Raw genomic sequence first — 22,195 nt, 5'->3', positions numbered from 1 at the left:
AAAATAATAGGACAGGCAATAGATGATAAAATATCGTCCTTTTTAAATAAATAACATAAATATGCATGTCATTGTAAACGCGTTTTCAATAAAAAGTTCAAAATAGAAAGAGTAAAATCTAATTTATATGTTTAATGTAGGAAAATCAACTAAATGATAAAGTTAATCAAGAAAACTATCTAGATAAATTTGTGATTAGAAAATAAATTCACTGGTTTTAACATTTGACAAAAATAAAATGATTTTTTAGCTGTATGGTTTTGAACTAAAAAACTTTTTAAATTGATGTAGATATAACAAAGTATATAATAACAATATACTTATATTAAACTTTTTATTAATATACTACTTATTCATATGTAATGTCTTAATATCTTTGAAAGTTAATTATAACATTATCTGGTTCTTAACTCCGATATAACTGGTGAAGTCAGTTAATTAATAAAACAACCGGTCAAATCCAGCTATGAAAACATTGCTAGATAATTTTATTGTTAATGTCGGTGATTATCAGTTTGAGAGTTTAGAAACATTTGTTTTACAATTTACACAAAAATACAAAACTTATTAGGAATCAACGTCAAAGAAATAATCACATTTGGCCTCTATATTTACCATTTGCACTTCTTTTGAGTTCATAATAAACCTTCAAAATATGGAAAACCTTGATGGTAATTCCTCCATATACCATTTTAGTCACAAACATCCTTTAAGCCTTCAAAATTTTCCGACACCAATCATTGATAACGCTACATGTTTAGCTTGCAGTCTGAGTGTTGCTGACTCACTTTATTATACTTGTGTTTCATGCAACTTTTATCTTCATAAAACATGTTCAGATCTTCCGCAGACTTTAAAACACCCTAGCGATCAGTCTCATGATCTTGTTCTTTTACCTTTTCCCATGTACCCACAAGGCCTTTTCAAATGCGACGCTTGTGGGTACCATGGGAAAGGATTTTCGTACCATTGTAGCGATTGTCAACTTGATTTGCATGTTGCTTGTGCTTCCATGCCACCGTCAATAACCCATAAAGCCCATGGTCACACACTTGGCCTTTGTTTTAGACCACCATACGAGAAACCTGGGTTCAAATGCGATATATGTAAGCAACATGCCTCGAACCAGTGGCTCTATCGATGCAGTTTGTGTGAGTTTGATGTTCATATTAAGTGTCCCACGGCTAAAACCACTTCTCGAGCAATACTACCCAAATCCAAGAGTCTTCCTGATAGTGTACGGTCTACAAAACCGAATGACTTCATGAATAACATGGTTGGGCATGTAGTTGAAGGTATTGTTGGAAGTGTAACACAGGAGGTGATCCAATATGTTCTTGAAGGGGCCGGTTCTTCGAACAATTAATAACGTTATTGTACTTAGTTATATTTGGGTTGTGTTTGTTCCTTAAGTGTTGCATGTGTTAAAGTCTTAAAAAGTAATTTCTTGTTTGAGTTGTATAAGTAAATTTGGATATTGTGTAATTAATAATGTAATGAATTGAGGAAATATGTGTGATTCGGATTCCCCACGAAAATTTTCCATTCTCGTCTCACAATCATGAAGCTAATAAAAACTTTCGTTGTATAATTGTTTTCTTGAGAAATTTTTTTTTGGAAGGTCGATTTCATTCTCTAGTAAGCATCATTGCATAAAGTTTTGAAACAAATTCGTCATAAGCTTTACTTTTTATTTTTCTTTTTTCTTCATCTGTACCTACCAGAGTTATTGAACCACCACTAGTTGGCATTTCGGGGTTGGAATAGTCCCTTCTTCACATGTCATTGATTTTTTCGTGCTAGCACCGGTTTCTTCATCCACTTCACATGTAGGACGGGAATGTGTTATACCGTATCTAGTTTAAACACGATATATGGTTTTTACACATAACTTCACTAAAAACAATGATGTCATTGAACTTGCTCCCAATTGCCACAAAACTTTTATGGGCATCCCTCTCAACATCTTTCAAGCTCATTTTACTTCGTCTTTAGTGATACGCTTCACGGTATGCCCCAAACCACCTCTGGCCATTTTTGTTAAGTTATTTATATAAACAAAGATTATTTTTTTTTGAATTTTTGTAGATATTTTTGAAACAAATAAGATAAAATATTTAAGTGATAAGATATGTCAAAAAAATATCTAGTAATCCAATTAAATTTTAAATTTTTACATTTAGACAAAAATCAATTTAGGCTTTATTGCAAAATTGGTTTGGTTATACACAAACGTCTTGATGTGTTAAATTGAGTTTTCAATTATATACTATATTAAAGGAAACTTAAAAATGCTCTATCAAGCTATGGTAAACTTTAAAAATTGTCAACTTTAGTCTTTAGGTTTTAGGTTGTTTTGATTTAACCCCTCAAGTTTTAAACTGTTTCAATTTTGAGCCATGATTTTTTATCTTTGCAACTTTAGTCCTTCAGTTTTAGATTGTTTCAACTTATCTCCTCCAAACTTTTAAATTGTTTCAATTTTGAGCCACGGCATTTTTTTTTTGCTAAACTTTGTTTACTTTTCACTTCAACATCCCAAAGTTTTCATGGTTTTATCATGTGCCTTAACAAAAAAAATTCATAGGTTTGACTTATGATCATGTGTTTTTTTTTATGACGAAGTAGCTTAGGATCACTTAAGGTTATACGTAGAAGGGATAACTACCAGCATGATATGCCTTTATATACACGTTTAGATGTTCAATTCTATGATGGAATTATCATAATTCATCACGCAACGCGCGTGGGGAACACATAGTTTTTTTTTATTTCGTGCAGTCAACCGACCAAAGAAATTTCACCTAATGGGAGTAGTCTTTAGAGAGGACAGGGTGTTCTTCTCAAGTACCTCAATTTACACTAATCATGCATTATCTTGTAATTTACACTCTAAACTACCTTAGAACACCTGTATCATAGGCAACACTCCTCTCACATACGTTAAAATCATTTTCTTTTTGCTTTTTTTTAAATTAAAATTTAACATATAAAATTAAAAATAAACCTAACATTCCACTAAAACTTAGGAGGTGTTTGGGTGAGCTTATAGGTTTGTTATTTTGCTTATTTGTTTTTTGAGAAGCAAAAAACATTTTTGAAGAGATTCATTTTAAAGCTTTTGGATGATGTTTACCAAACACCTTTTACTTTTCAACAAATAAATAACAAGTAAACAAGTTTTAGAAGCTCACTCAAACACCCTTTTAAACATTACATTCAAATATGATAAGTTAAGTGAAACAAAAACTACAAAAAATTGAGCATAAAGAACGTTTACTTTGAAAACCAAATAATCTAGTGTAACTTGCTCAATCCTTAAAATACATGGACTCATTTGCAACATAGTTGATTACAATGAAATCTTAAAATTTAAACTCTTTTTTGAATCATTTCACTTCCATCCATATTTGTTCCAACCTTCATGTCTCTCTCTCCACCAAATCATTGTCCTCTTCTTCCACACCTTTTAAACCCAAAAACTTCCAACAAACATGAGCCTCTCTAGATTCCACACTCAACAACACATGTGTTTTATGTTTTAACATCTCTTGTCTAGTCTCCACTTAGTTCATAAGGTGATTTGTTTTGGTTCTTAGATCATATGTTCATTTACTTGCTTAGATCTAACAAACAAAAGAGAGTATTCATGTTGTTGTTTTTGACATTTGTAGGTGTTAAGAGACTAGCATCTCTTGGAGAACTTATTTGCTTGGTGTGGATACATCTTGGAAAAGAAACGTTTTGGTCTTTGTTCATCCATCTTTCACCAACGACCTACCACTTCCCTACAAAGGTTGTTGAGTTAAAACACTTTATGGTTGATTTTATTAAATTTCAATATCACTTACATGTGGATCCTTTGATCGGTTTTGTACTTTTGTTTTATAGTGTTTAAAGTAGCATGTCAAAAGACTAATTTTCATATTTGATATCAACTTACTACTGATAGGGGTGTAAACGAGAGCCAAGTTCGAGCTCGGCTTGTTTCGAGCTCTTTTTAAAAGCTCGAGATTGACTCGTTAGTTGTTTTTCAAAGCTCAGGCTTGTCTCGTTTATTCTTTATTAACTAGTTTATGTATGTTTTTGATTATTTTTATGTATTTTGAAAACCACTTTAGACTAGCCTAAACTCGGTTCAAGCTTGTGTAGTATCTTAAATGCGTCCAACTTTTTACACATAGGATGCCTTTTTTTTACAAGAATCTTTTACTATCCAACTTCGTACACACTAAAATATAAAATTTCACGTGCTCTATGCGTCCACCAACTTTTCTTTTACATATAGGTGATAAATTTCTTCTCACTCAGTCTCTCTACCGACAATATTAACATAATTTCTTCTTTTGTATCACCTTTCTTCTCTATTTAGTATATATATTTTTTTAAACAACTTTTTTTAATAGTGTTATCATATATATTAATATTGTATTTTTGTCTTTTAAACAACGAAACCAACTTGCTATGCGACAAAAAGGCATCCTATGTGTAAAAAGTTGGATAGTGTAGTGACTTCGGAACTACTCGCTAAGGCTATGCGTATTGGAGGGACTACAGATGGGGGCGAATTGTGACATGTGGCGTCCAGTCAGTAAGGAGTGTGAATTTCTTTTTGTGGTGTAATGGTGTAGGGGCTACAAACTGAACCCACAGTATCTTTTTTTATTATTTTCTTTTTATAATTAAACTAATCAAATAAAAACCAATTTATTTAAATAATTAAATAAAAATGCATTAAAATTAAAAAGAAATACAAAAAAATTACATAACTAAAAAAAGATACATAACTAAAAAAACATGACTAAAAAAAACATAACTAAAAAAAATACTAGTATCCATAATATTCGCGCATTTTTTCGTCGTCGTTGCAACAATGCGGCCTCTTCGTGTGACCCAGCCGCTTTGAGGGATTCATATTCTTTACTCATTCCCCGCAACTCCATCATAGCGGCAATCTTTTCGTGTTGTTTGTTGGTTTCTCTCATGGTATCGTTGAGTTCCTCGACAAACTTTTCGTGATTTTCGATCATTTCTGTCATGATAGCGGTGAGTTCCATGGGTTTCGGTTGGTTCGGGTTGTTTGTAGGATTCATTTTGCTAGATTTTTTTGAAGAATTTGGGTATGAATTGTGTATGAAATGGAGAAGAAGGTGTATGTTTATACAGATATATATATATATATATATATATATATATTGCTTTTATTATTTTTTTTATTTGACCGTTTGCAACGGTCATTAGAATATAATAATAATATTTTTCAAACATTCCGAGCGATAAAAGTGTGACAATCGTCAATTTCAGGTGAACTCCGTTAACTCAACTCCGTCAATTCAAACTTAAGATCACTGAACCTATAACGCACACTTCATTACATTTAAACTAGGGTTTAAATGACGCTTAACACTTACTACATGTGTAGTCTTTCGGGAATTGCACCGAAACGCAAACGAGTTGACACAAACGATTGGTGAGTAAACGAAAAAACGTCAAAACAGTAATTATGTGATAATTATGTGTTAGACTTATGTGTTATGTGATAACATCGTTATAAACACTAACTCAAGATGTAAACAAGTTAGTTTAAGCTAGATAAGTAATACTTAGAAGTGGATGGACCAAAGTGTAACATGTAGTATTATAAATAATAATAATAATAATAAACCCTAACTTATTATTATTCTCCCCACACAAATCCCGATCGGAAACCCCCCCCCCCCCCCTTGGCTCCTTGGCTGCCGTCACTTATACACACACATACAACTAGGATTTCAAGCTTTTGATTGAAGATTAAGGTGCTAGGAAGGTATAATCGACTATCCTATGCATCCTTTATACTTGATTTTGATGTTTAATGGGTTAATTGAAAACCCTAGATGGCCGATTCTATGTGTGTATGAAATTAATATGATTGTTGTTGATTTGATGATGATTTGATAACTAGATTGGATATTGTTACATGTTAATTGTTGTGTCTTTGAATGGAGTTCAAACAAAAACCCTAATCATGTATGTAATGTGTAATTGATGTGCATGGATAGTGTTTATGGAGTCTAGAGTGTTATATGAATGCATGATGGTCCATAGATAGTTAATATGTTGAGTTTGGATGCAAACAGTTTCTGGACAGATTGTGTTATTGATGTTTAATTGACTGTAACGAAGTGTAAATGTGAAAATTGGTTGAGATTATTGATACTACAGTAAACTAGGTTGAGTCTAGTTTCTAAAGAATATAAATTTGCAATTTTTGGACGTGTAGAAGTTAACTTTTATGATTTTACAAAAACGTTGTGCAAAGCTGAGCTGTTAGACCTGCTGTTAGGTTGTTTTGTAAATGTTATATCTCATGAACTACGAGACCAATTGGGTTGGTTCCACTTCTGGAAGTTGAATTATTGAGTTAGGAACCTAACCCAAGTGGTCTTGCATTTATTGGATTTTTCGTTTAACGGGAATGTCAAATAACATTCTGTTGCGCATGAATTTGACTGTTATGAGTTTGCTGTAATGATTTGATGATTGTGAGAAACCTATGTGGAATAAAAATATAATAAAATATGTTCTGGAAACCTAAGACATATATGCTTTTGTGATGATTTTTGGTAAATTAATTGTGATGCTATGATCGGTGAGATAGTACAATCTTTCAAGTAGAATTTCTGTCTCGGTGAAACTAGCTGCTGAATTTGATGAAAATGCATGAAACATGATACTTGCTATATAATTGTTATGTTTTGACCAAATTGCCCTTACGGGGAGTAATTGCTAGTGATGTACTTTATGAATACATGACACGAAAATACTTGCTTACACATGTAATGTATCACAACTACACTTGTTAAAGTCACACACGATCCACAAACGAAACACGAAACATGTTATGTGCATAGGTATTATGTGCCGGGTCTAGAGACTCGATAATATTCCGACACTTAGAAAAATCTCTTTGTTGTTTTAGAACGCAAGAGAGAGTTTTCTGTGACGCGCATCTTGGTGATTTAATTTTGGAATTTCTTCGCAAACAGTGAGTTTCACTTACCCCTTTTAAACTTTTTAAACGCTTTTCACTTGGGGGAGATAACATACTCCGAAAACGCATTTAAGATTTTGTTAATATAGATTATATATCACTTGTAAAGACTAAGTGGCAAACGCGTTAACTAAAGTCCTTCATTCACATCGAACCGTTTAATATTGGATAATAGCGAGTCATTGTTGAGTAGTACTACTGGGTTTGACAAACCTCACCCAACGCTAAACTCGACTGGAGGTCGAGTGGGTGTAATCTTGGCTAAACACATACCATGGTCTGGATGACCTGGTGGCAAGGCAAATGATAAACAGTCAGCTTCGGTGTCGAACACTTAGTGATACTTGTTTTATAGGCTAGCTACCTATAGATATATAATTGACATAACACTATCTGGTAACGCAAAACGCTGTAACGCAAAACGCTGTAACGCAAAACTCTTAACGCAAAACGCTGAACGCTTTATTTTATATAAACTTGTGAACTCACCAACCTTGTGTTGACACTTTTAGTATGTTATTCTCAGGTAGCCGAGGCGGGCGCGCGGTTTAGGATCATGCATTGCTTGAAACACTTTTAATTATGCAAACTTATTTTAAACTGTTATCATTGGGTTTTTAAGTCGTCCTGCGTGACGCAACATCGGTTTCTATGGTTTTACGCTTCCGTACTTATTTTCATTTAAACGTTTTTATGGTTTGATTATAACTAATGATTCCGATCCTGTTAGTTCACACCATCTGACGGTAAAACTCCGTTAGTGAATTTTGAGGGTGTGACAAAAAGAACGCCGCCCCTTATTGCCCAAAATCGCCCGGGGGGGGGGGGGGGCGGCGGTGTTCGCGCCCCTACTCACCCACTTGTCGCCCAAGCCTACGCCCATTACATATGGCCTAATAAACAACCAATGGCGAAATATCAACCCAGTGACAATGAGAATTAAAAGTTCTAAATGAACCTATGCGTCTTGAACCAGTACGAGCAAGAATTTAAACAATTCGTATCTGATTACAAGATCCGTTTGACTTGAGATCCTAAATGGCAATGTTTTTAAGGACATAACTCTTAGATTCATACGACGCACTTTGAGTTCTTGTGTAGAGCGTTGCTACTTGAGCCCTCACTAAAATATTTTAGGGATATCTATAAGTTTATTACGCAAGGGGATTTTTGAACACAAGAGAAACGTAAAAGACTACATTATAGAAAGTTACTCAATTCCCTTAATGGCTGGAAGCAAAACTTCTGTTACATTAATGCCATTGTCATTCCAACCGAAATGTATAATAGAAATCCTTTAGACCTTCTTATCGATGAGGAAACACTCACAGAGGAATATGAAAACGATGCAATATACAAACAGCCGGATGAGATATCAACTGAATATCATCGTGTATTAACAAAGCAGGCATAGGCAACAGTTGACATAGGTCTAGCCTAAAGTCTACCTTGTCCTAGGCTTGTATACCAACATGACAATGGTGGTAGGTCTTGACCATTATAGTCTTTTTTCATACCATCCTTAGGTTCCGCTATACATTATAGTGATCAACAAATTTATGTACCTTCTTCCAGGCAAACGTTGCAAGATGAATCCATATATGGCTCCATTGCATGACAAAAAGATATTAGCATTTATTAAAATATACCCTTAGGCTAAATAAAATGTTGTTGATGCCGTTACTATGAAAGGGACATTTGCAAACCGTTCTATACAACAGATCCAATATTTTGTGTAACTAAAGGTAGACGAGTCAATGATCTCGATGGTGATAATGACAAATCAATTGAAGATGTTGGCAATCTTGTTATACGCAAATGACAGAGAGCAAGTAACAAGCGTCCCACGAGATAAGGGTAAACAAGCTCATAACAGCTTCCTTTCGCAAATACATTTGTTAGCATCAATGATTTCATCAGGGCAGAAGCAGATAGTTATGCTACCTCTGGTGTTGATTCTCATTTTCAAGTTGGTCTTGTCTTGTAAGACCTTTGTTCTTTGGGAAAGATTTTAATGCCACCTTCGGTATGCTTCGGCCCATGAACGCATTAAGGCAACACCTTGCACCATGAGATTGTTAGAAAGGATTCGAGTGGAAGCATACCAGAGGTGGCATTATGATCTTGCCCAAAGGTATTATATAGATAGGACCAACTTGAAAGCGAAAACGAGCACCTAAGGTGGCATTATTACCTGCTTCCGCCATGATGGAATCGGAGATGCGAAAGGAAGCTGCTATGAGTGTCTTCACCCTTATTATTATGTGGTACGCTTGTTGTTTGTGTACAACAAGATTGTCTGCATCTTTAATCGATTCGTCATTATCATCATCGAGATCATTGACTCGTTTAACGTCGGTTACAGGTAACACTAGATCTGTTGTATGGAACAATTGTAGATATCCCTTTCTTAGTGTAATAACAACAACGACATTTTGTTTAGCCTAAGGGGGTATTTTGAGAAATGCTAATTTCCTTTTTGACAACTTTTGGGTCATCCTCTTTGTTGCCATGCAGGGGATTCATCTTGCAATGTTTTTTTTTTTTCGGTAGAAGGTACATAAATTTGTTTATCACTATAAACTATAACATAACATTAGGGATGGTATGAATGAAACATTATAAGGGTGAACGGTTCAAGGCGTACCACGATTGTCAAGTTGAAACAGGTTAGACTCATGTCGACTACTGCCAATGCATGCTCTCGTTATACAAAATATTTATTTGGTATCTCACTAGGCTGTTTGTATATTGCATTATTTTCATGTTCCTCCTGTTTCATCATCAACTCGAGGTTCTGAAGTATTTTTGCAATGCATATCGGTTGGAATGGCATTGGCAGTAATGTAAAAGAATTTTTGCTTTCAACCGTTAGGGAATTAAGGAATTTTCTACAATGTGATCTTTTATGCTTCTCCTCTACTTGAGAGAGTACCAATCCCCTTTTATAATAAACTTATAGAACGCCCTAATATATTTTTTGTGGGGGCTCAAGCGGTAACGCTCTGCAGGAGAACTTAAAGTGTCTCACTAGGCCAAGTCCAAGAGCTTTGCATAAAATTTAAATTTGTTATAGGAAGGCGAAAGTTTGAATGGGAAAATGGCAAAAGGAATAGCTTGTTTATGTGGAGGGTTGCCATGGGTAGAATCGCCTCCACTGAAGCAATAACAGTAAAGGGAGTAATTTTAACCGAAAGCCATTGTCCTCGTCAATAGGTACGAATGATTAAAAGGAAGGGGAGTTTGGGGGGTGGGGTACTGGGTGTGTCTTTGGGTTGGCGTGACGCTGTAGTTGTCAAAGTTTTTTGGTCTGCTGTATTATTCGTGTCTGCGTGGATATGTTACTAGGCATCTTGATCTGTCGGTTTTATGGTACAACCTCTTCTTTTGGAGTCCGGTCTTTGGTGTGTCCGTGTCTTGTTATTTAACGGGTTGGTTTAGTGTGTGGTCTGGTTCATCTTTTGGGTTGTTGGTGTGAAGATGACTTTGTCTTGGGTTTGAAGTTCGGTGTTGCTGTTTATCAAATCATAACAGAGAGAAAAAGTTGATTAAAAAAAAAGATGAAAAGGGGGTATATGCTTATTTTGGTGTTGATACAAGCCTACTGTTATAAAGACAATGTTTGTGTTTCTGTGATGAAGTGTAGTTCTTTTCTCTTCATGATTCGTTTCGCATGGGTATCCGTGACGGTGTGTTCAAAAGAGAAGACTCAACTGGTGGATCAAGAACAACCATGAATAATGTAGCAGACCAACAAGAACTATAACTGGTAAGCAAGGAATTTCGAACATAGGAACTCGAAATAAAAAAGATGGAAACAAAGGCGACAAATGAAGCATGCAGCCATGACTAGCAAGAACTCACTCCCATCCTGGCATCAGTACAACAAGTATGTCGGGCGACTATTTAAACGATGGACCCTTCTTCTATTCTAATCTATAAGAGGCAAACAAAGACGGAAGTGAATGTAATTTATATGTTTGTTTTCTTGAGGATTAAAGACTTCCGAGTATCTCATGGAATAGGTAGGCTTATGGCAAGGAAAATGTGCAGTTGTTTGTACCTTTAGTTGGTTCTGTTGGTAAATAAAATAAAAAGTTAAGGGACGGGTTCTTTGAACAATTAAGAGCATGTTTGGGATTACTTCTTAAAAGTGTTTATGGCTTTTTGGAGAGGCAAAATATTCAAAATGTCCCTCAAAAGCACCTAAAAGCTCCAAGTGCAATCCCAAACACCCCCTACGGGGGGGAGGGGTGGTGGATGTGGTGTGATCACTCATCACACACCCCACCCAATTATATTGTGCCACATCACCAACCCAAATTCCATCACATGTGATGGTTTTTTACTAGTGGTGTGGTGTGATGGTGTGTGATGGAATTTTTTATTTTTTATTTTTTTTTTGTAACTTTAAAAATTAAAACAATATTTAATAGAACTTAAAAATAAAAACAATAGTTTAATAGAACATAATTCAACTTAAAATTTAGAAATAAAAAATAAAAGTTACAACGAACGTCTACTCCTCGTCTGAATCCGAAAATTCCAAACCTAAAGAACCTATATGCGCAACAAGATCCCATCTCAACCGATGATGAATATCTTCATCCCGCAAGTCTAATTGGACATCATCGGGAACGGGAACATGAGTCGGAGGATCCGGTACCCAATCTGGAGAAATTGATTTCCATCTTCTTTTATTAACATATTGTGTAATATGATGCATGCATACACGTAGCTAGAGATCGTGGGTTTTTTCATTGCACGAACCGGTCGACTGAGTATGCACCATCTATCCTTTAAAACACCGAAAGCTCTCTCGACATCTTTTCTTGCCGATTCTTGCAACTTCTTGAACGCCTTTTCATTGGTCTCGACAGGAAACGAAAAGGCTTTCACAAAAACAGACCATTGCGGGTAGATACCGTCGACAAGATAGTAGCCACGTCTGTAATATCTCTCGTTGACAAAGTACGGACAGAAAGGTGCGGTGCCATCTGTTACGTTCTGAAACAACGGTGATGTGTACAGAACAGTGATGTCGTTGTTTGAGCCGGGAACACCAAAATAAGAATGCCAAATCCATAAATCATTTGACGCAACCGCTTCTAGTGAAATGATCGGTCGTTTGATATCACCCCTAACATACGCCCCTCGCAACTCCCGTGGACAATTCCTCCATTCGATATGTGTACAATCGATGCTACTGAGCATCCCTGGAAAATGCCATCTAGCCTCGTGTGCGGCGTAAAGACGTGTAATGTCGTGTCTTGTTGGTTTTCGTAGAAACTCTTTGGCATACAATTTTATAATCGCGTTACAAAAGAATCGTAGACATTCACGTGAAGTTCTCTCAGACATTTGTAAATATTCATCGAATTGGTCGGGTGGGTTACCTGTCGCTAGTTGACGAATAGCGGATGTGCATTTTTGAAGCGGCGTAAAACTTCGTTTTGCTTCTCGCGTCATAAGATTCTTGAAACAATTCTTCGTTTGCTTCGAAGTCGGCTACAATCTTTAAGAATAAAGATTTCGGCAAATGAAAGCGTTCCCTAAACGTCTCGTCGTTGTACTTCGGCTCCTCCACAAAATAGTCGTTCATTAGCACGTCGCGGGCATGTATACGATCACGCTCCACCACCTTTTTCTTTGGATGGCTCGGGCCTTCAAGTTCTTTGTATAGCAACGGGAACCATTAGAGAATGTCATCGTCCGAAGACGAAGAGCTATCGGTGTCTAAGGGCATCGAGTGTTTCGGAAATTCCATATTTTTTGTTGTGAATGAAGGGGAAGTTTGAGAGTGTTTTTGAGTTGGATTTGGTTTTGATTTGGATTTGGTTTATGTTTTTGTTTTGGTTTTATATTGGTTTTTTTTTATTTAAACCCCCTTCCAACGGCTAGATCCCCACCCAACGGCTACATTTCTTCTTGGAAATCACACCCCACCAAGCGTGATGGCCATCACGCAAAATACCATTTTGCGCGTGATCATGGGAGCGGTGGCGGTGTGGGTTTTCTCATCACGCGTGACGGGGAGGCCACCACGCACCCCCGTCCGCCCTAATAACGCTATTATACGCACATATATTTGGATTATGTTTTTTCCCAAAGTGTAGTACGTGTTAAAGTGATTTATAACTTGTGTTTGATAAGCAAATTTGGAAGTGTGACTAATAATGTAATGAATTACATACAAAAACAAAGGATTGTCAAGCGAGAAGGTAAAAGCCCAAGATAACACAAAAAAAGTTAAGATAAGCTACCACCAACAACTAAGCAAACGAATATGAAACTTATAAAGAAAACTTTTAAAAAATAAACTTACATCCTGAATTATTTTCTTCAATTTTCCACCCGCGATATATTAACCGATGTTCTCCTCTTCCTCAATAAACATCACCAAGATGCTATTTTTCTTGACCCGTAACCCTGAAACCCAATACTTCTCCACATCAACAATACAAAATTTATTATTTATTACTACAATTTAAAACTACACTTTTATTATATATTGTAATTTTAATTTTTATTTTGAAAGGCAAACGAAAGCAAAAATATTATTAAAACCCAACAAAAAAAAACAAAATACACACCAGGGGCAATAATGTAAATGTAAATTAACAAAAAGACAAGAAATTAATAACAAGAATTTATTAATTTAACATTTATGACGTTATACTTTGAATTTAAACCTGTTGTCATCAAAGTAAGCCATCAAGAATCATAAAGCTCTCATCTTTCTCACTCAAAATTACTGTTTACCGTCAGATATGATTCAATTAGCCACGCTGTAACCCAACAACACATCCGTCTTGATCGGTTCACCTTAATTACACTTATTATTGGGCTTAATTTATAAAATTAGGGCTTTTTTTACTACAAGTAATTAGGGTTTTTACTGGCTGTGATTCAATTTCATGTTCTTAAAAGTTTATGGCTTTATGGGTTTTTGTTTTGCTGATTATCTATTTGAAAAAAGTTAGGGTTTTTATTGCTCTGTTTCATGCTCTGTTTCTTGATACTTTAATTTGAGAATTAATATATAAAATTAGGGCTTTTATTTACTAAAAGTGATTAGGGTTTTACTGGGTGTGATTATTGTTTATGAATTTGGATTTTGCTGAATTATGTTTTGTTCTGTTTGTTATTAATTGCAAAAAGTTAGGGTTTTTATTGCTCAAAAAGTTAGGGTTTTAATTGCTGAATTATGTTTTGTTCTGTCTGTTTCATGCTCTGTTTCATGCTCTGTTTCTTGATTCTTTGATTTGAGAATTAGTTTATAAAGTTAGGGTTTTTTTTTACTATTAGTAAGAGTTTTTACCGGGTGTGATTTAATTACGTAATGAATCTGGATTTGCTGATTTAGGGTTTTGTTCTGTTTATTATCAAGTGAAAAAAAGTTAAGATTTTTTTAGGGCTGTAAATTAACCGTGCAACAGGAAGTTCGTGACTTCGTTCGCTTAATAAATGGCCGAAGTTAAACAATAAGTTCTGTTAGATATAAAATGAGCAAACATGAACAAATCGTGTTTGTTCAGTTATGTTCGTGAACGTTCGCTAACTTTCTTAGTTCACGTTCTTTAATTTCCATTTGATTACATTCATGTTTGTTTGTTTGTTTATGTTCCGTCATTAAAGGCTATTTATATTTTTTTCTGTTTTTTTATCGAGACATTTAAACTTTGGGAACTTTGACCTCTCACACGTATTTTTAATAATAATGATTATGATTATTATGTTAAGTATTTATTAGTTAAACTTGACTTATCGTTTGGATGGCTATTCTAATGTTTGTTTATGCCCGTTCGTGTTCGTTTATAAAGTTAACGTACGAACATGAACTAGTTCTTTTAACAGACGAACATGGACGCAAAATTTCGTTCAGTTATGTGTTCATGAACTGTTTGTTTGTCTGATACAAACTTAACGAACACACAAGGCTTCGTTCACTTTGGTTCAGTTCGTATACAGCCCTAGTTTTTGTTGATCTGAAAAGTTGAATTGAGGGTGCCTTATGTTCTCACTTTAGAGTTTGATGTTATTCGCCTGAAAAACTTAACTAGTTTCAATAAAATTTGTATAAATTTTAAACAGGTTTTGAACTTTTTATCATTCATCACAGGACACAATGGATCTTGACCTTAATCTGGAACCTTTTGTTCATCCACCTCAAGATGATCATCCACATAATATAACCCTTTTTGAGGATCTGCTGCATAGCTCTACAGTTAGCCACCGGTTGGCGCCGGTGGTGACAGCCAGTGGTGTCGCCGCCTCGATGGCTTCTGTTAACAACAAAAGGCCTCCAGAACCGCTCAAAGCAGATGAAAACGACAATGAAAGTAGCTTTTTTGATTGTAACATATGTTTGGATTTAGCAAGTGACCCCGTTGTGACATGTTGCGGTCACTTATTTTGCTGGCCGTGTATTTACCGGTGGTTATTTGTTCACTCGAATGCAAAACAATGCCCAATTTGCAAAGGGGAGGTTACAACGAAAACCATAACTCCAATTTACAGTCGGTCAAACCGACCGAATGCAAAAAAAGTACTTGATCCACATTCAAGTTTCAAGATCCCGTGTCGACCGCTAGCCAACAGGGTCGAGAGCTGGAGACAATCTTTCCAACGAGACACGCTTAATTTCCCGATACTCGATATGGTTCGACGCCTTGATAGTAATAGGTTTAGTCTTTCTGATCCGATTTCTAGCAACCCGCAAGAAATTTCGAGTACTCATTTGCTAAATAGGATCTTCACGTCCCGTGGGATACGAAGGGGGCGTGACTCGGTACCTGCTACTGCACCGGATGTTACAATGGACTTGGTAAATGATTATGTTCCTGACCTTACGTCCGCAGAAAGTTTTGTTGACTCGTATTTTCGGGACCACCCGGATGAAAGAAGTCAAGACGAGCTTGCGTTGATCGATAGCCATTTAATGTCAAGTGTTGGTGGCATCATCATACAGTCGGAGGTCTCGACAGCTGGCACGGGCTCGAGAAGGAGACGTGACCCGTCGACGTCTAGGGTTTTGGATGTCGATAGAGGAAATTCTCGGCCGAGAAGGAGGAGGTTGCATTAAGGTTTGAAGATCTTTAGTGAAGTGAGCTTGAAAACTATTATATAGATTGGCTATATGTGTATGGTTTTGTTTTCTGCAATTAGATGGTGCTTAAATGATTGGGATGTTTATGAGTTTTATGATATTAGATGGTTACAGTATTTTGTGCTTTGGTTTATGTTTGAATAGAATCCTAGATGACAATGGTCACAAAACAATGTGCATCATCTATAACATATTGCACAGTGAACATAGCTTGTGCTTTTTATCTTAGATAATTTATATCACAAAAGAAACTCGACTTTTCTTTTTTGGATCGTCGCAAACTAATGTGCGACAAACAGGTGTTGGGGCCGGCTCAATATATGTTTTAAGTAAAATGAGTTTGAGTCAAAATGAACTGTTTAAAAGGGGTTATATGCTTGTTTGGGTCAAAAGAGTTCAGACAAAAATGTACCCTAAGGCTATAATTAGTCATTTTGGTACCGTGTCAATAGACAAAGGCGACAACAATGGTAATGTCCACAAGGGTGATGATAGTGGTGACGACGTAGACAAATAGATGGTGGAGACAAACAATGATCATGAATTATGATAACTCATGGATTGTTTTATGCAAACAGATTTGTTAATAGTTTGTTTTAATTTGTTGTCTAATTTGGGGGTCAAGTTATTCTACAAAGGGTTATAAAAATGAGAAGTGTGAGAAGGCATAAATAATTGACATTGTGTCAAGTGTGGACCAAAAGGAAAAGGGTATAGAGGTAATTGTACACATTTTCTCTCTCCACATGCAAGGCATATGTTAATACCCCCATCATTTTAGAACGTCTATAACTTTTCCGTATGATATTTTTTTTTAAAAAAAAATTCATCATAATAACAGACGTTTTTTTTATCTTTAATATGAGTATGATTTTGTTATATAAAATTTAAAACAAAAATTACGTCATTGTGTCTTTTCGCACACCATTGTGTCTTTTCGCACACCATTGTGTTTTTTCGCTTATCATTGTGTCTTTATTCGTCATTGTGTCTTTCCGCACACCATTGTGTCTTTTCGCTTATCATTGTGTCTTTTTTCGTCATTGTGTCTTTTCGCACACCATTGTGTCTTTTTTCGTCATTGTGTCTTTTCGATTATCATTGTGTTTTTTTTCGTCATTGTGTATTTTCGCACAACATTGTGTCTTTTCGCTTATTATTGTGTCTTTTTTCGTCATTGTGTCTTTTCGCACACCAATGTGTCTTTTCGTTTATCATTGTGTCTTTTTTCGTCATTGTGTCTTTTCGCTTATCATTGTGTTTTTTTCGTCATTGTGTCTTTTCTCATACCATTGTGTCTTTTCGTTTATCATTGTGTCTTTTTTCGTTATTGTGTCTTTTCGCACACCATTGTATATTTTCGCTTATCATTGTGTCTTTTTTATCATTGTGTTTTTTCGCCATTGTGTCTTTCAACTCATCATTATGTTTTTTAAATACTAATAACACCGTTGTGTAGTAATAATAATATGTAAAAATAACGATAAAATAACAACAAATTATCTAATACATAAAACACAATGATTAATACATGTTACACAATAACTTGAAACGTAAAACACAATGGTGAATAGGTATAACACAATGACTTAAAACGTAAGACACAATGGTGAATACGTATAACACAATGACCTAAAACGTAAAACACAATGGTGAATATATATAACACAATGGAAACAACATATTACACAATGAACAACAAAAAACACAATTAAAAATCCTTTAATTTTTTTTTATTTTTATATAATAATATGATACTTATATTAAAGATAAAAAAACGTTTATTATTATAGTGAAATTTTTTTTAAAAAATAATGTCGTATGAAAAAGTTATGAAAATTTTAAAATGATGGAGGAATTGGCATTTGTCTTGCATGTGGAGAGAGAAAGTCAACAAATGTGGGTTATTACCTTCATGCCCTTTCCATCAATTTTTATTTATTAAATTAATCTCAATCATTTAAATATAAGATCAATGGACTAAATTCTTTTTCACCATTCTCATTTTTATTGTCCTTTGTATTTTAACTTTACTCAATGTGTAAAAATTGGCATGTCTAATTTAAGTTGTACAAAATGAACCCACATAAAATTTAAGCATGCTCTGCAAAAAACAGGGTCAAGATCGTCACATATAATAATAATACGATAGCGTTTAGTTTATCGTAGTCAAATTACGTTTTAACAATCCAAAATACCAGTTGGTCGATAATAATTCACACTTGCAATATGACTAATGACATTTCTAACTTCCATTTTTGTTACCTATGGGCAACCCCACTCTTACGAAAAGGTAACTATGTCCGCTCCTGGTAAACAATTTACCGATTCATGTCTCAATATTCATAATGTTGCAAATTGTTTGTGAAGCAACATAAATAGAAGTTAAAGGTTGACGCATTTACTTTTCCGTTAGACTAGAATTGTTCATGATAACGGAAATGAAAATAAGGAGTGTCAACGGTCATATTGCAAGTATGAATAATTAATTCATTATCAAGTGATACTAATATGGTTTATGCTGGAGTTACGCTCGGTCAATCCCTTATTAAACTACTCATATTAATGATATTTAAATAATTGTATTTAAATGCTTGTTTCTATTATTATTTAAGGTTGTGGTAGATTGTTTGGCAATTAAGTTGTGACATGATTATGGCAATTTGCTGAAATTAAGTGGGTTTGATGATTGGTTAGAAGAACAAAGTTGAGAAGTTGGAAAAGTTGTGTGCCTCTGAATGAGTCCATTCCAAGCAAAAATCTTAATTTTGATTTTGGTCAACTTCTCCTTCTCATCATCACTTTTTCAAATGAAATGTTTTTTTGTTATCATTTTTACCACTCAAAAACCATCTCAACATCATCATTTGGAAATATTAGGTAAACTATAACATTAATTTCATGATTATGACTTTTTATTTAAAAATGAGTATGTAATAAAATGTACTTCATCATCAGTTTAAGTACATGTTTTCGTGTATAGCAAAATGGATTATTAACTAATGTGTCACTTATAACTTATCATAACATGTTACGGTAAGTGCTCATGTATATGTGCTTGTGCGCTATCGCACGTTCACATGCGCTTGTATATAATTTAAATTAACTTTTTAAAAGCAATATGTTTGATACATAAAAAAGGAGTTAATATGCTCGCGTGAATGAAATTCATTACACTCGTTGAGTGTATATAAATAACTCATGATCATTTTCTTATTCTTTTATGTAGGTCAATCAAATGAATCAATGCATCAAGAGCCGGTAGACATGCCATCATTCATTTAATCTGTCAATTTGTTTCAAAATCAAGCACACAATTAATAGGCTTTAACCATTTCATGCTTATTGTATGGATCATCACATTATGACTAGAATTATTATCCCATTATAAAAGCTACAAATTTTACTTCTTTCATAGAAATCATTAAATTACTTTTAGAAAAGGGCTTTTATGATTCATTATTGTCGTAATATCAATAAATTTTTATTCTTTTGGGTTTTATAATGTTATTACAATTGGTTAACTTTGTACATGTATAACAACCTTTTTATAGTGTGAAATGTGATATTTCCTAGGAGCTTAATCGTCATGTTAATAATTACACCCATCAAGCTTAACTATTGAGTTCCAATGAGAACCAATGTGCCTGTGGCCCCAAAATGGGTCACGTAATCTTCATTACAAATCTAACATCTTCCTCGTGTGTCAGTGCTTTGCGGATGTGAAGGAGTGTGAAATATAAGTTATCGCGAAGAGAATGCATCACACATCACTAACACATAACGGAGACGCTAATTTGCATAAGAAAGCCTTGATCATATCAAACATGACACGTTCTGGGGACACAGGAGCACTAAGGTATGTCATCATAAGTAACCTCTTTGAGACACTCCCATGTGTTTGCTAAGAACAAAACCTCAAGAGTTGGGGCCATATTTACTTTTCCAAAGAGAACAATATCATGTTGTTATGGACGGAGGTGTTACACTTCATTATGTGAAAATAGAAATTAAAAGAACTTTGACAAGAAACAAAGATGAAATGATCAATAACTTGAGAGTGAAAGTGGGGAATCATCTTACTTTTGGGCAAAAGAAATGTACTATTTATTGTTTTGACTTTATTAACTGATTAAGTTAAATATGATAATACAAAAGTAGATAGAAAAGAAGTAAAAATGCACACGTTAAAAACGATCATCACAATTTTTTAATTATAAATGCACATTTTATACAATGGTTTTCATCAGTCTTAAGTTGTGGTATTATGTATGCCCTTTGTATTATCTTTAACTAGCACCTTTGATTTGTTAAAGTTAACCTAATATACAATTAAATGCTAAAGTTTACTAAACAAAACACAATGCTTATGTGTTGACGACTTTCAACTTTCGAAGTTTGATGTATGTAATGTGTTATCTTGTCTAGCATTCCAAACACATTTCGGCTTATATAAACCAGATTTTACGCATCCCAAATGTATCTTTGACCCATTACTTAGATGTAAGATCTCATTTGGATGTTTTCTGTTTTGATCTTGGTCTTTATCCAACGTAACTAGGTTTGTGTTTCTAACAGACAGGACACCTTCCTCATGAGGTAAGTTCCACATACTTCATTTCAAAACTCAAATCTTATTTTATGACTTAAATAAATACTTGTAAAACACTTACTATAAGATTTGAGTTATATTAAAACTTAATTAGTCATAGTTTTATAAAATACTTTTGGGGTGGTCATAGTTTTAAAAAAAAAGTTTCATTTTTATTAACATTGTTATATTAATAGGATTTGTTTGAGATCTCTCTAATTCCATAACATATTCATGTGTTTGGTTTAAGCCTTGATTCACACATGTTGATGTAGATTCTCAATTTTGATCCTTGTAGACTTGAGTATCATTATGGTTGCGATATTTGGATTTGTTGATTATCAAAACTTGAGATGATTCATTAAGTGTATAGGGATATGTATGTGGTATATAAGCATCTTTAATAAGCAAATGATAACACTAGTTACATAATGTTAAGTCATTATAAAAAATAGGGATCATTAAGTTTAAAATTATAGTTTAATTAAATAGTGTTTTCCCAACAAAGCCGATGAAGGAGGGCTTCATATCGCTTCGATTTGCTCTCCTATTCTCATGTCGTTAATACGAATGGAGTAAAAAACAGATAACTATATTTTCTTGGTTTTTGATTGATAGTAACCTTAATTCAGAAAATCAAAATTAGTCTAGCCAAACACACCAAATTGATTATTGCACCTTTAAGTCACAAATCACATAATCACTTAATTTACAAATCAAAAACTCATTAATCTCTAGTTAAACTTACAACACTCAAGTTGACTCGATCCAGTAAGTTATTAATCGACAATAAGCTTTCTTACGCTGATTCGATTATATTTTTTAGCATTGGAAAAATATCCAAGGAAAAAAAAACTTGGATTCGTCAACGCTAAAGAACAAATCGTATTGAAGAGGTCAACTTATAAGACAATTTTGAACACCATATATTGTCTTGACATGATGGTTAATACTATATCATGAGTATTGTATGAGGGAACATTGTGATGAAAATAGCAAGAACTATGAGTATAATAATGGGCTAATGGCAGTCCATATATCCATGTCCAACAACTTCATGGCATGATTCAGTTGTCTGTGGGATGCATGTCCCACCCCTTGGCAAACATAAAAACAGCATCCCAGGTTGAAGATAGTTAAAGATAATTGAAGAATGCATGATGATGATGATGATCATTATGGCTACAAATGATACTAATGATGATGATGATTAGATATAATCAAATATAAGAAAGCATGGAGATATATAATCATTTTGCCACCGCATTTTCCTTTGCTAGGGTTTGCATGAGAAGATGTCTTTCCACTCTATAATCTTCTAGTAATCATAAAACAACTAATTCTTTAATTAACTTTTTTTTTGTTGCTTTAGTTTTACCAAATAAGTACTTTCAAACTTTATATATGCTTTCATAAAAGCTACCATATTAATCATGAATACTTTAAAGGGTTGAGAGTGAAT

General features: G+C 34.3%; 2 protein-coding genes across 2 annotated transcripts; both read left to right on the top strand.

The window, feature by feature from the left end:
* The first annotated feature begins 655 nt into the window (after positions 1-655).
* On the top strand, positions 656-1,366 carry LOC143562571 (protein VACUOLELESS GAMETOPHYTES-like). The gene has a single exon (XM_077050336.1). The coding sequence runs from the start codon at positions 656-658 to the stop codon at positions 1,364-1,366; it is 711 nt and encodes a 236-aa protein (XP_076906451.1).
* A 13,683-nt stretch (positions 1,367-15,049) lies between these two features.
* Positions 15,050-16,264, top strand: LOC143562569 (uncharacterized). Its single transcript, XM_077050335.1, has one exon. The coding sequence runs from the start codon at positions 15,162-15,164 to the stop codon at positions 16,116-16,118; it is 957 nt and encodes a 318-aa protein (XP_076906450.1). The 5' UTR covers positions 15,050-15,161; the 3' UTR covers positions 16,119-16,264.
* Positions 16,265-22,195: the final 5,931 nt, after the last annotated feature.

The sequence above is a fragment of the Bidens hawaiensis genome, unplaced genomic scaffold (assembly GCF_021521415.1).
Source record: "Bidens hawaiensis isolate Kalapana, Puna unplaced genomic scaffold, B.hawaiensis_p1.1 tig00021034_1, whole genome shotgun sequence".
Lineage (NCBI taxonomy): Eukaryota > Viridiplantae > Streptophyta > Magnoliopsida > Asterales > Asteraceae > Bidens > Bidens hawaiensis.
This window is presented reverse-complemented; position numbering and strand designations above follow the sequence as displayed.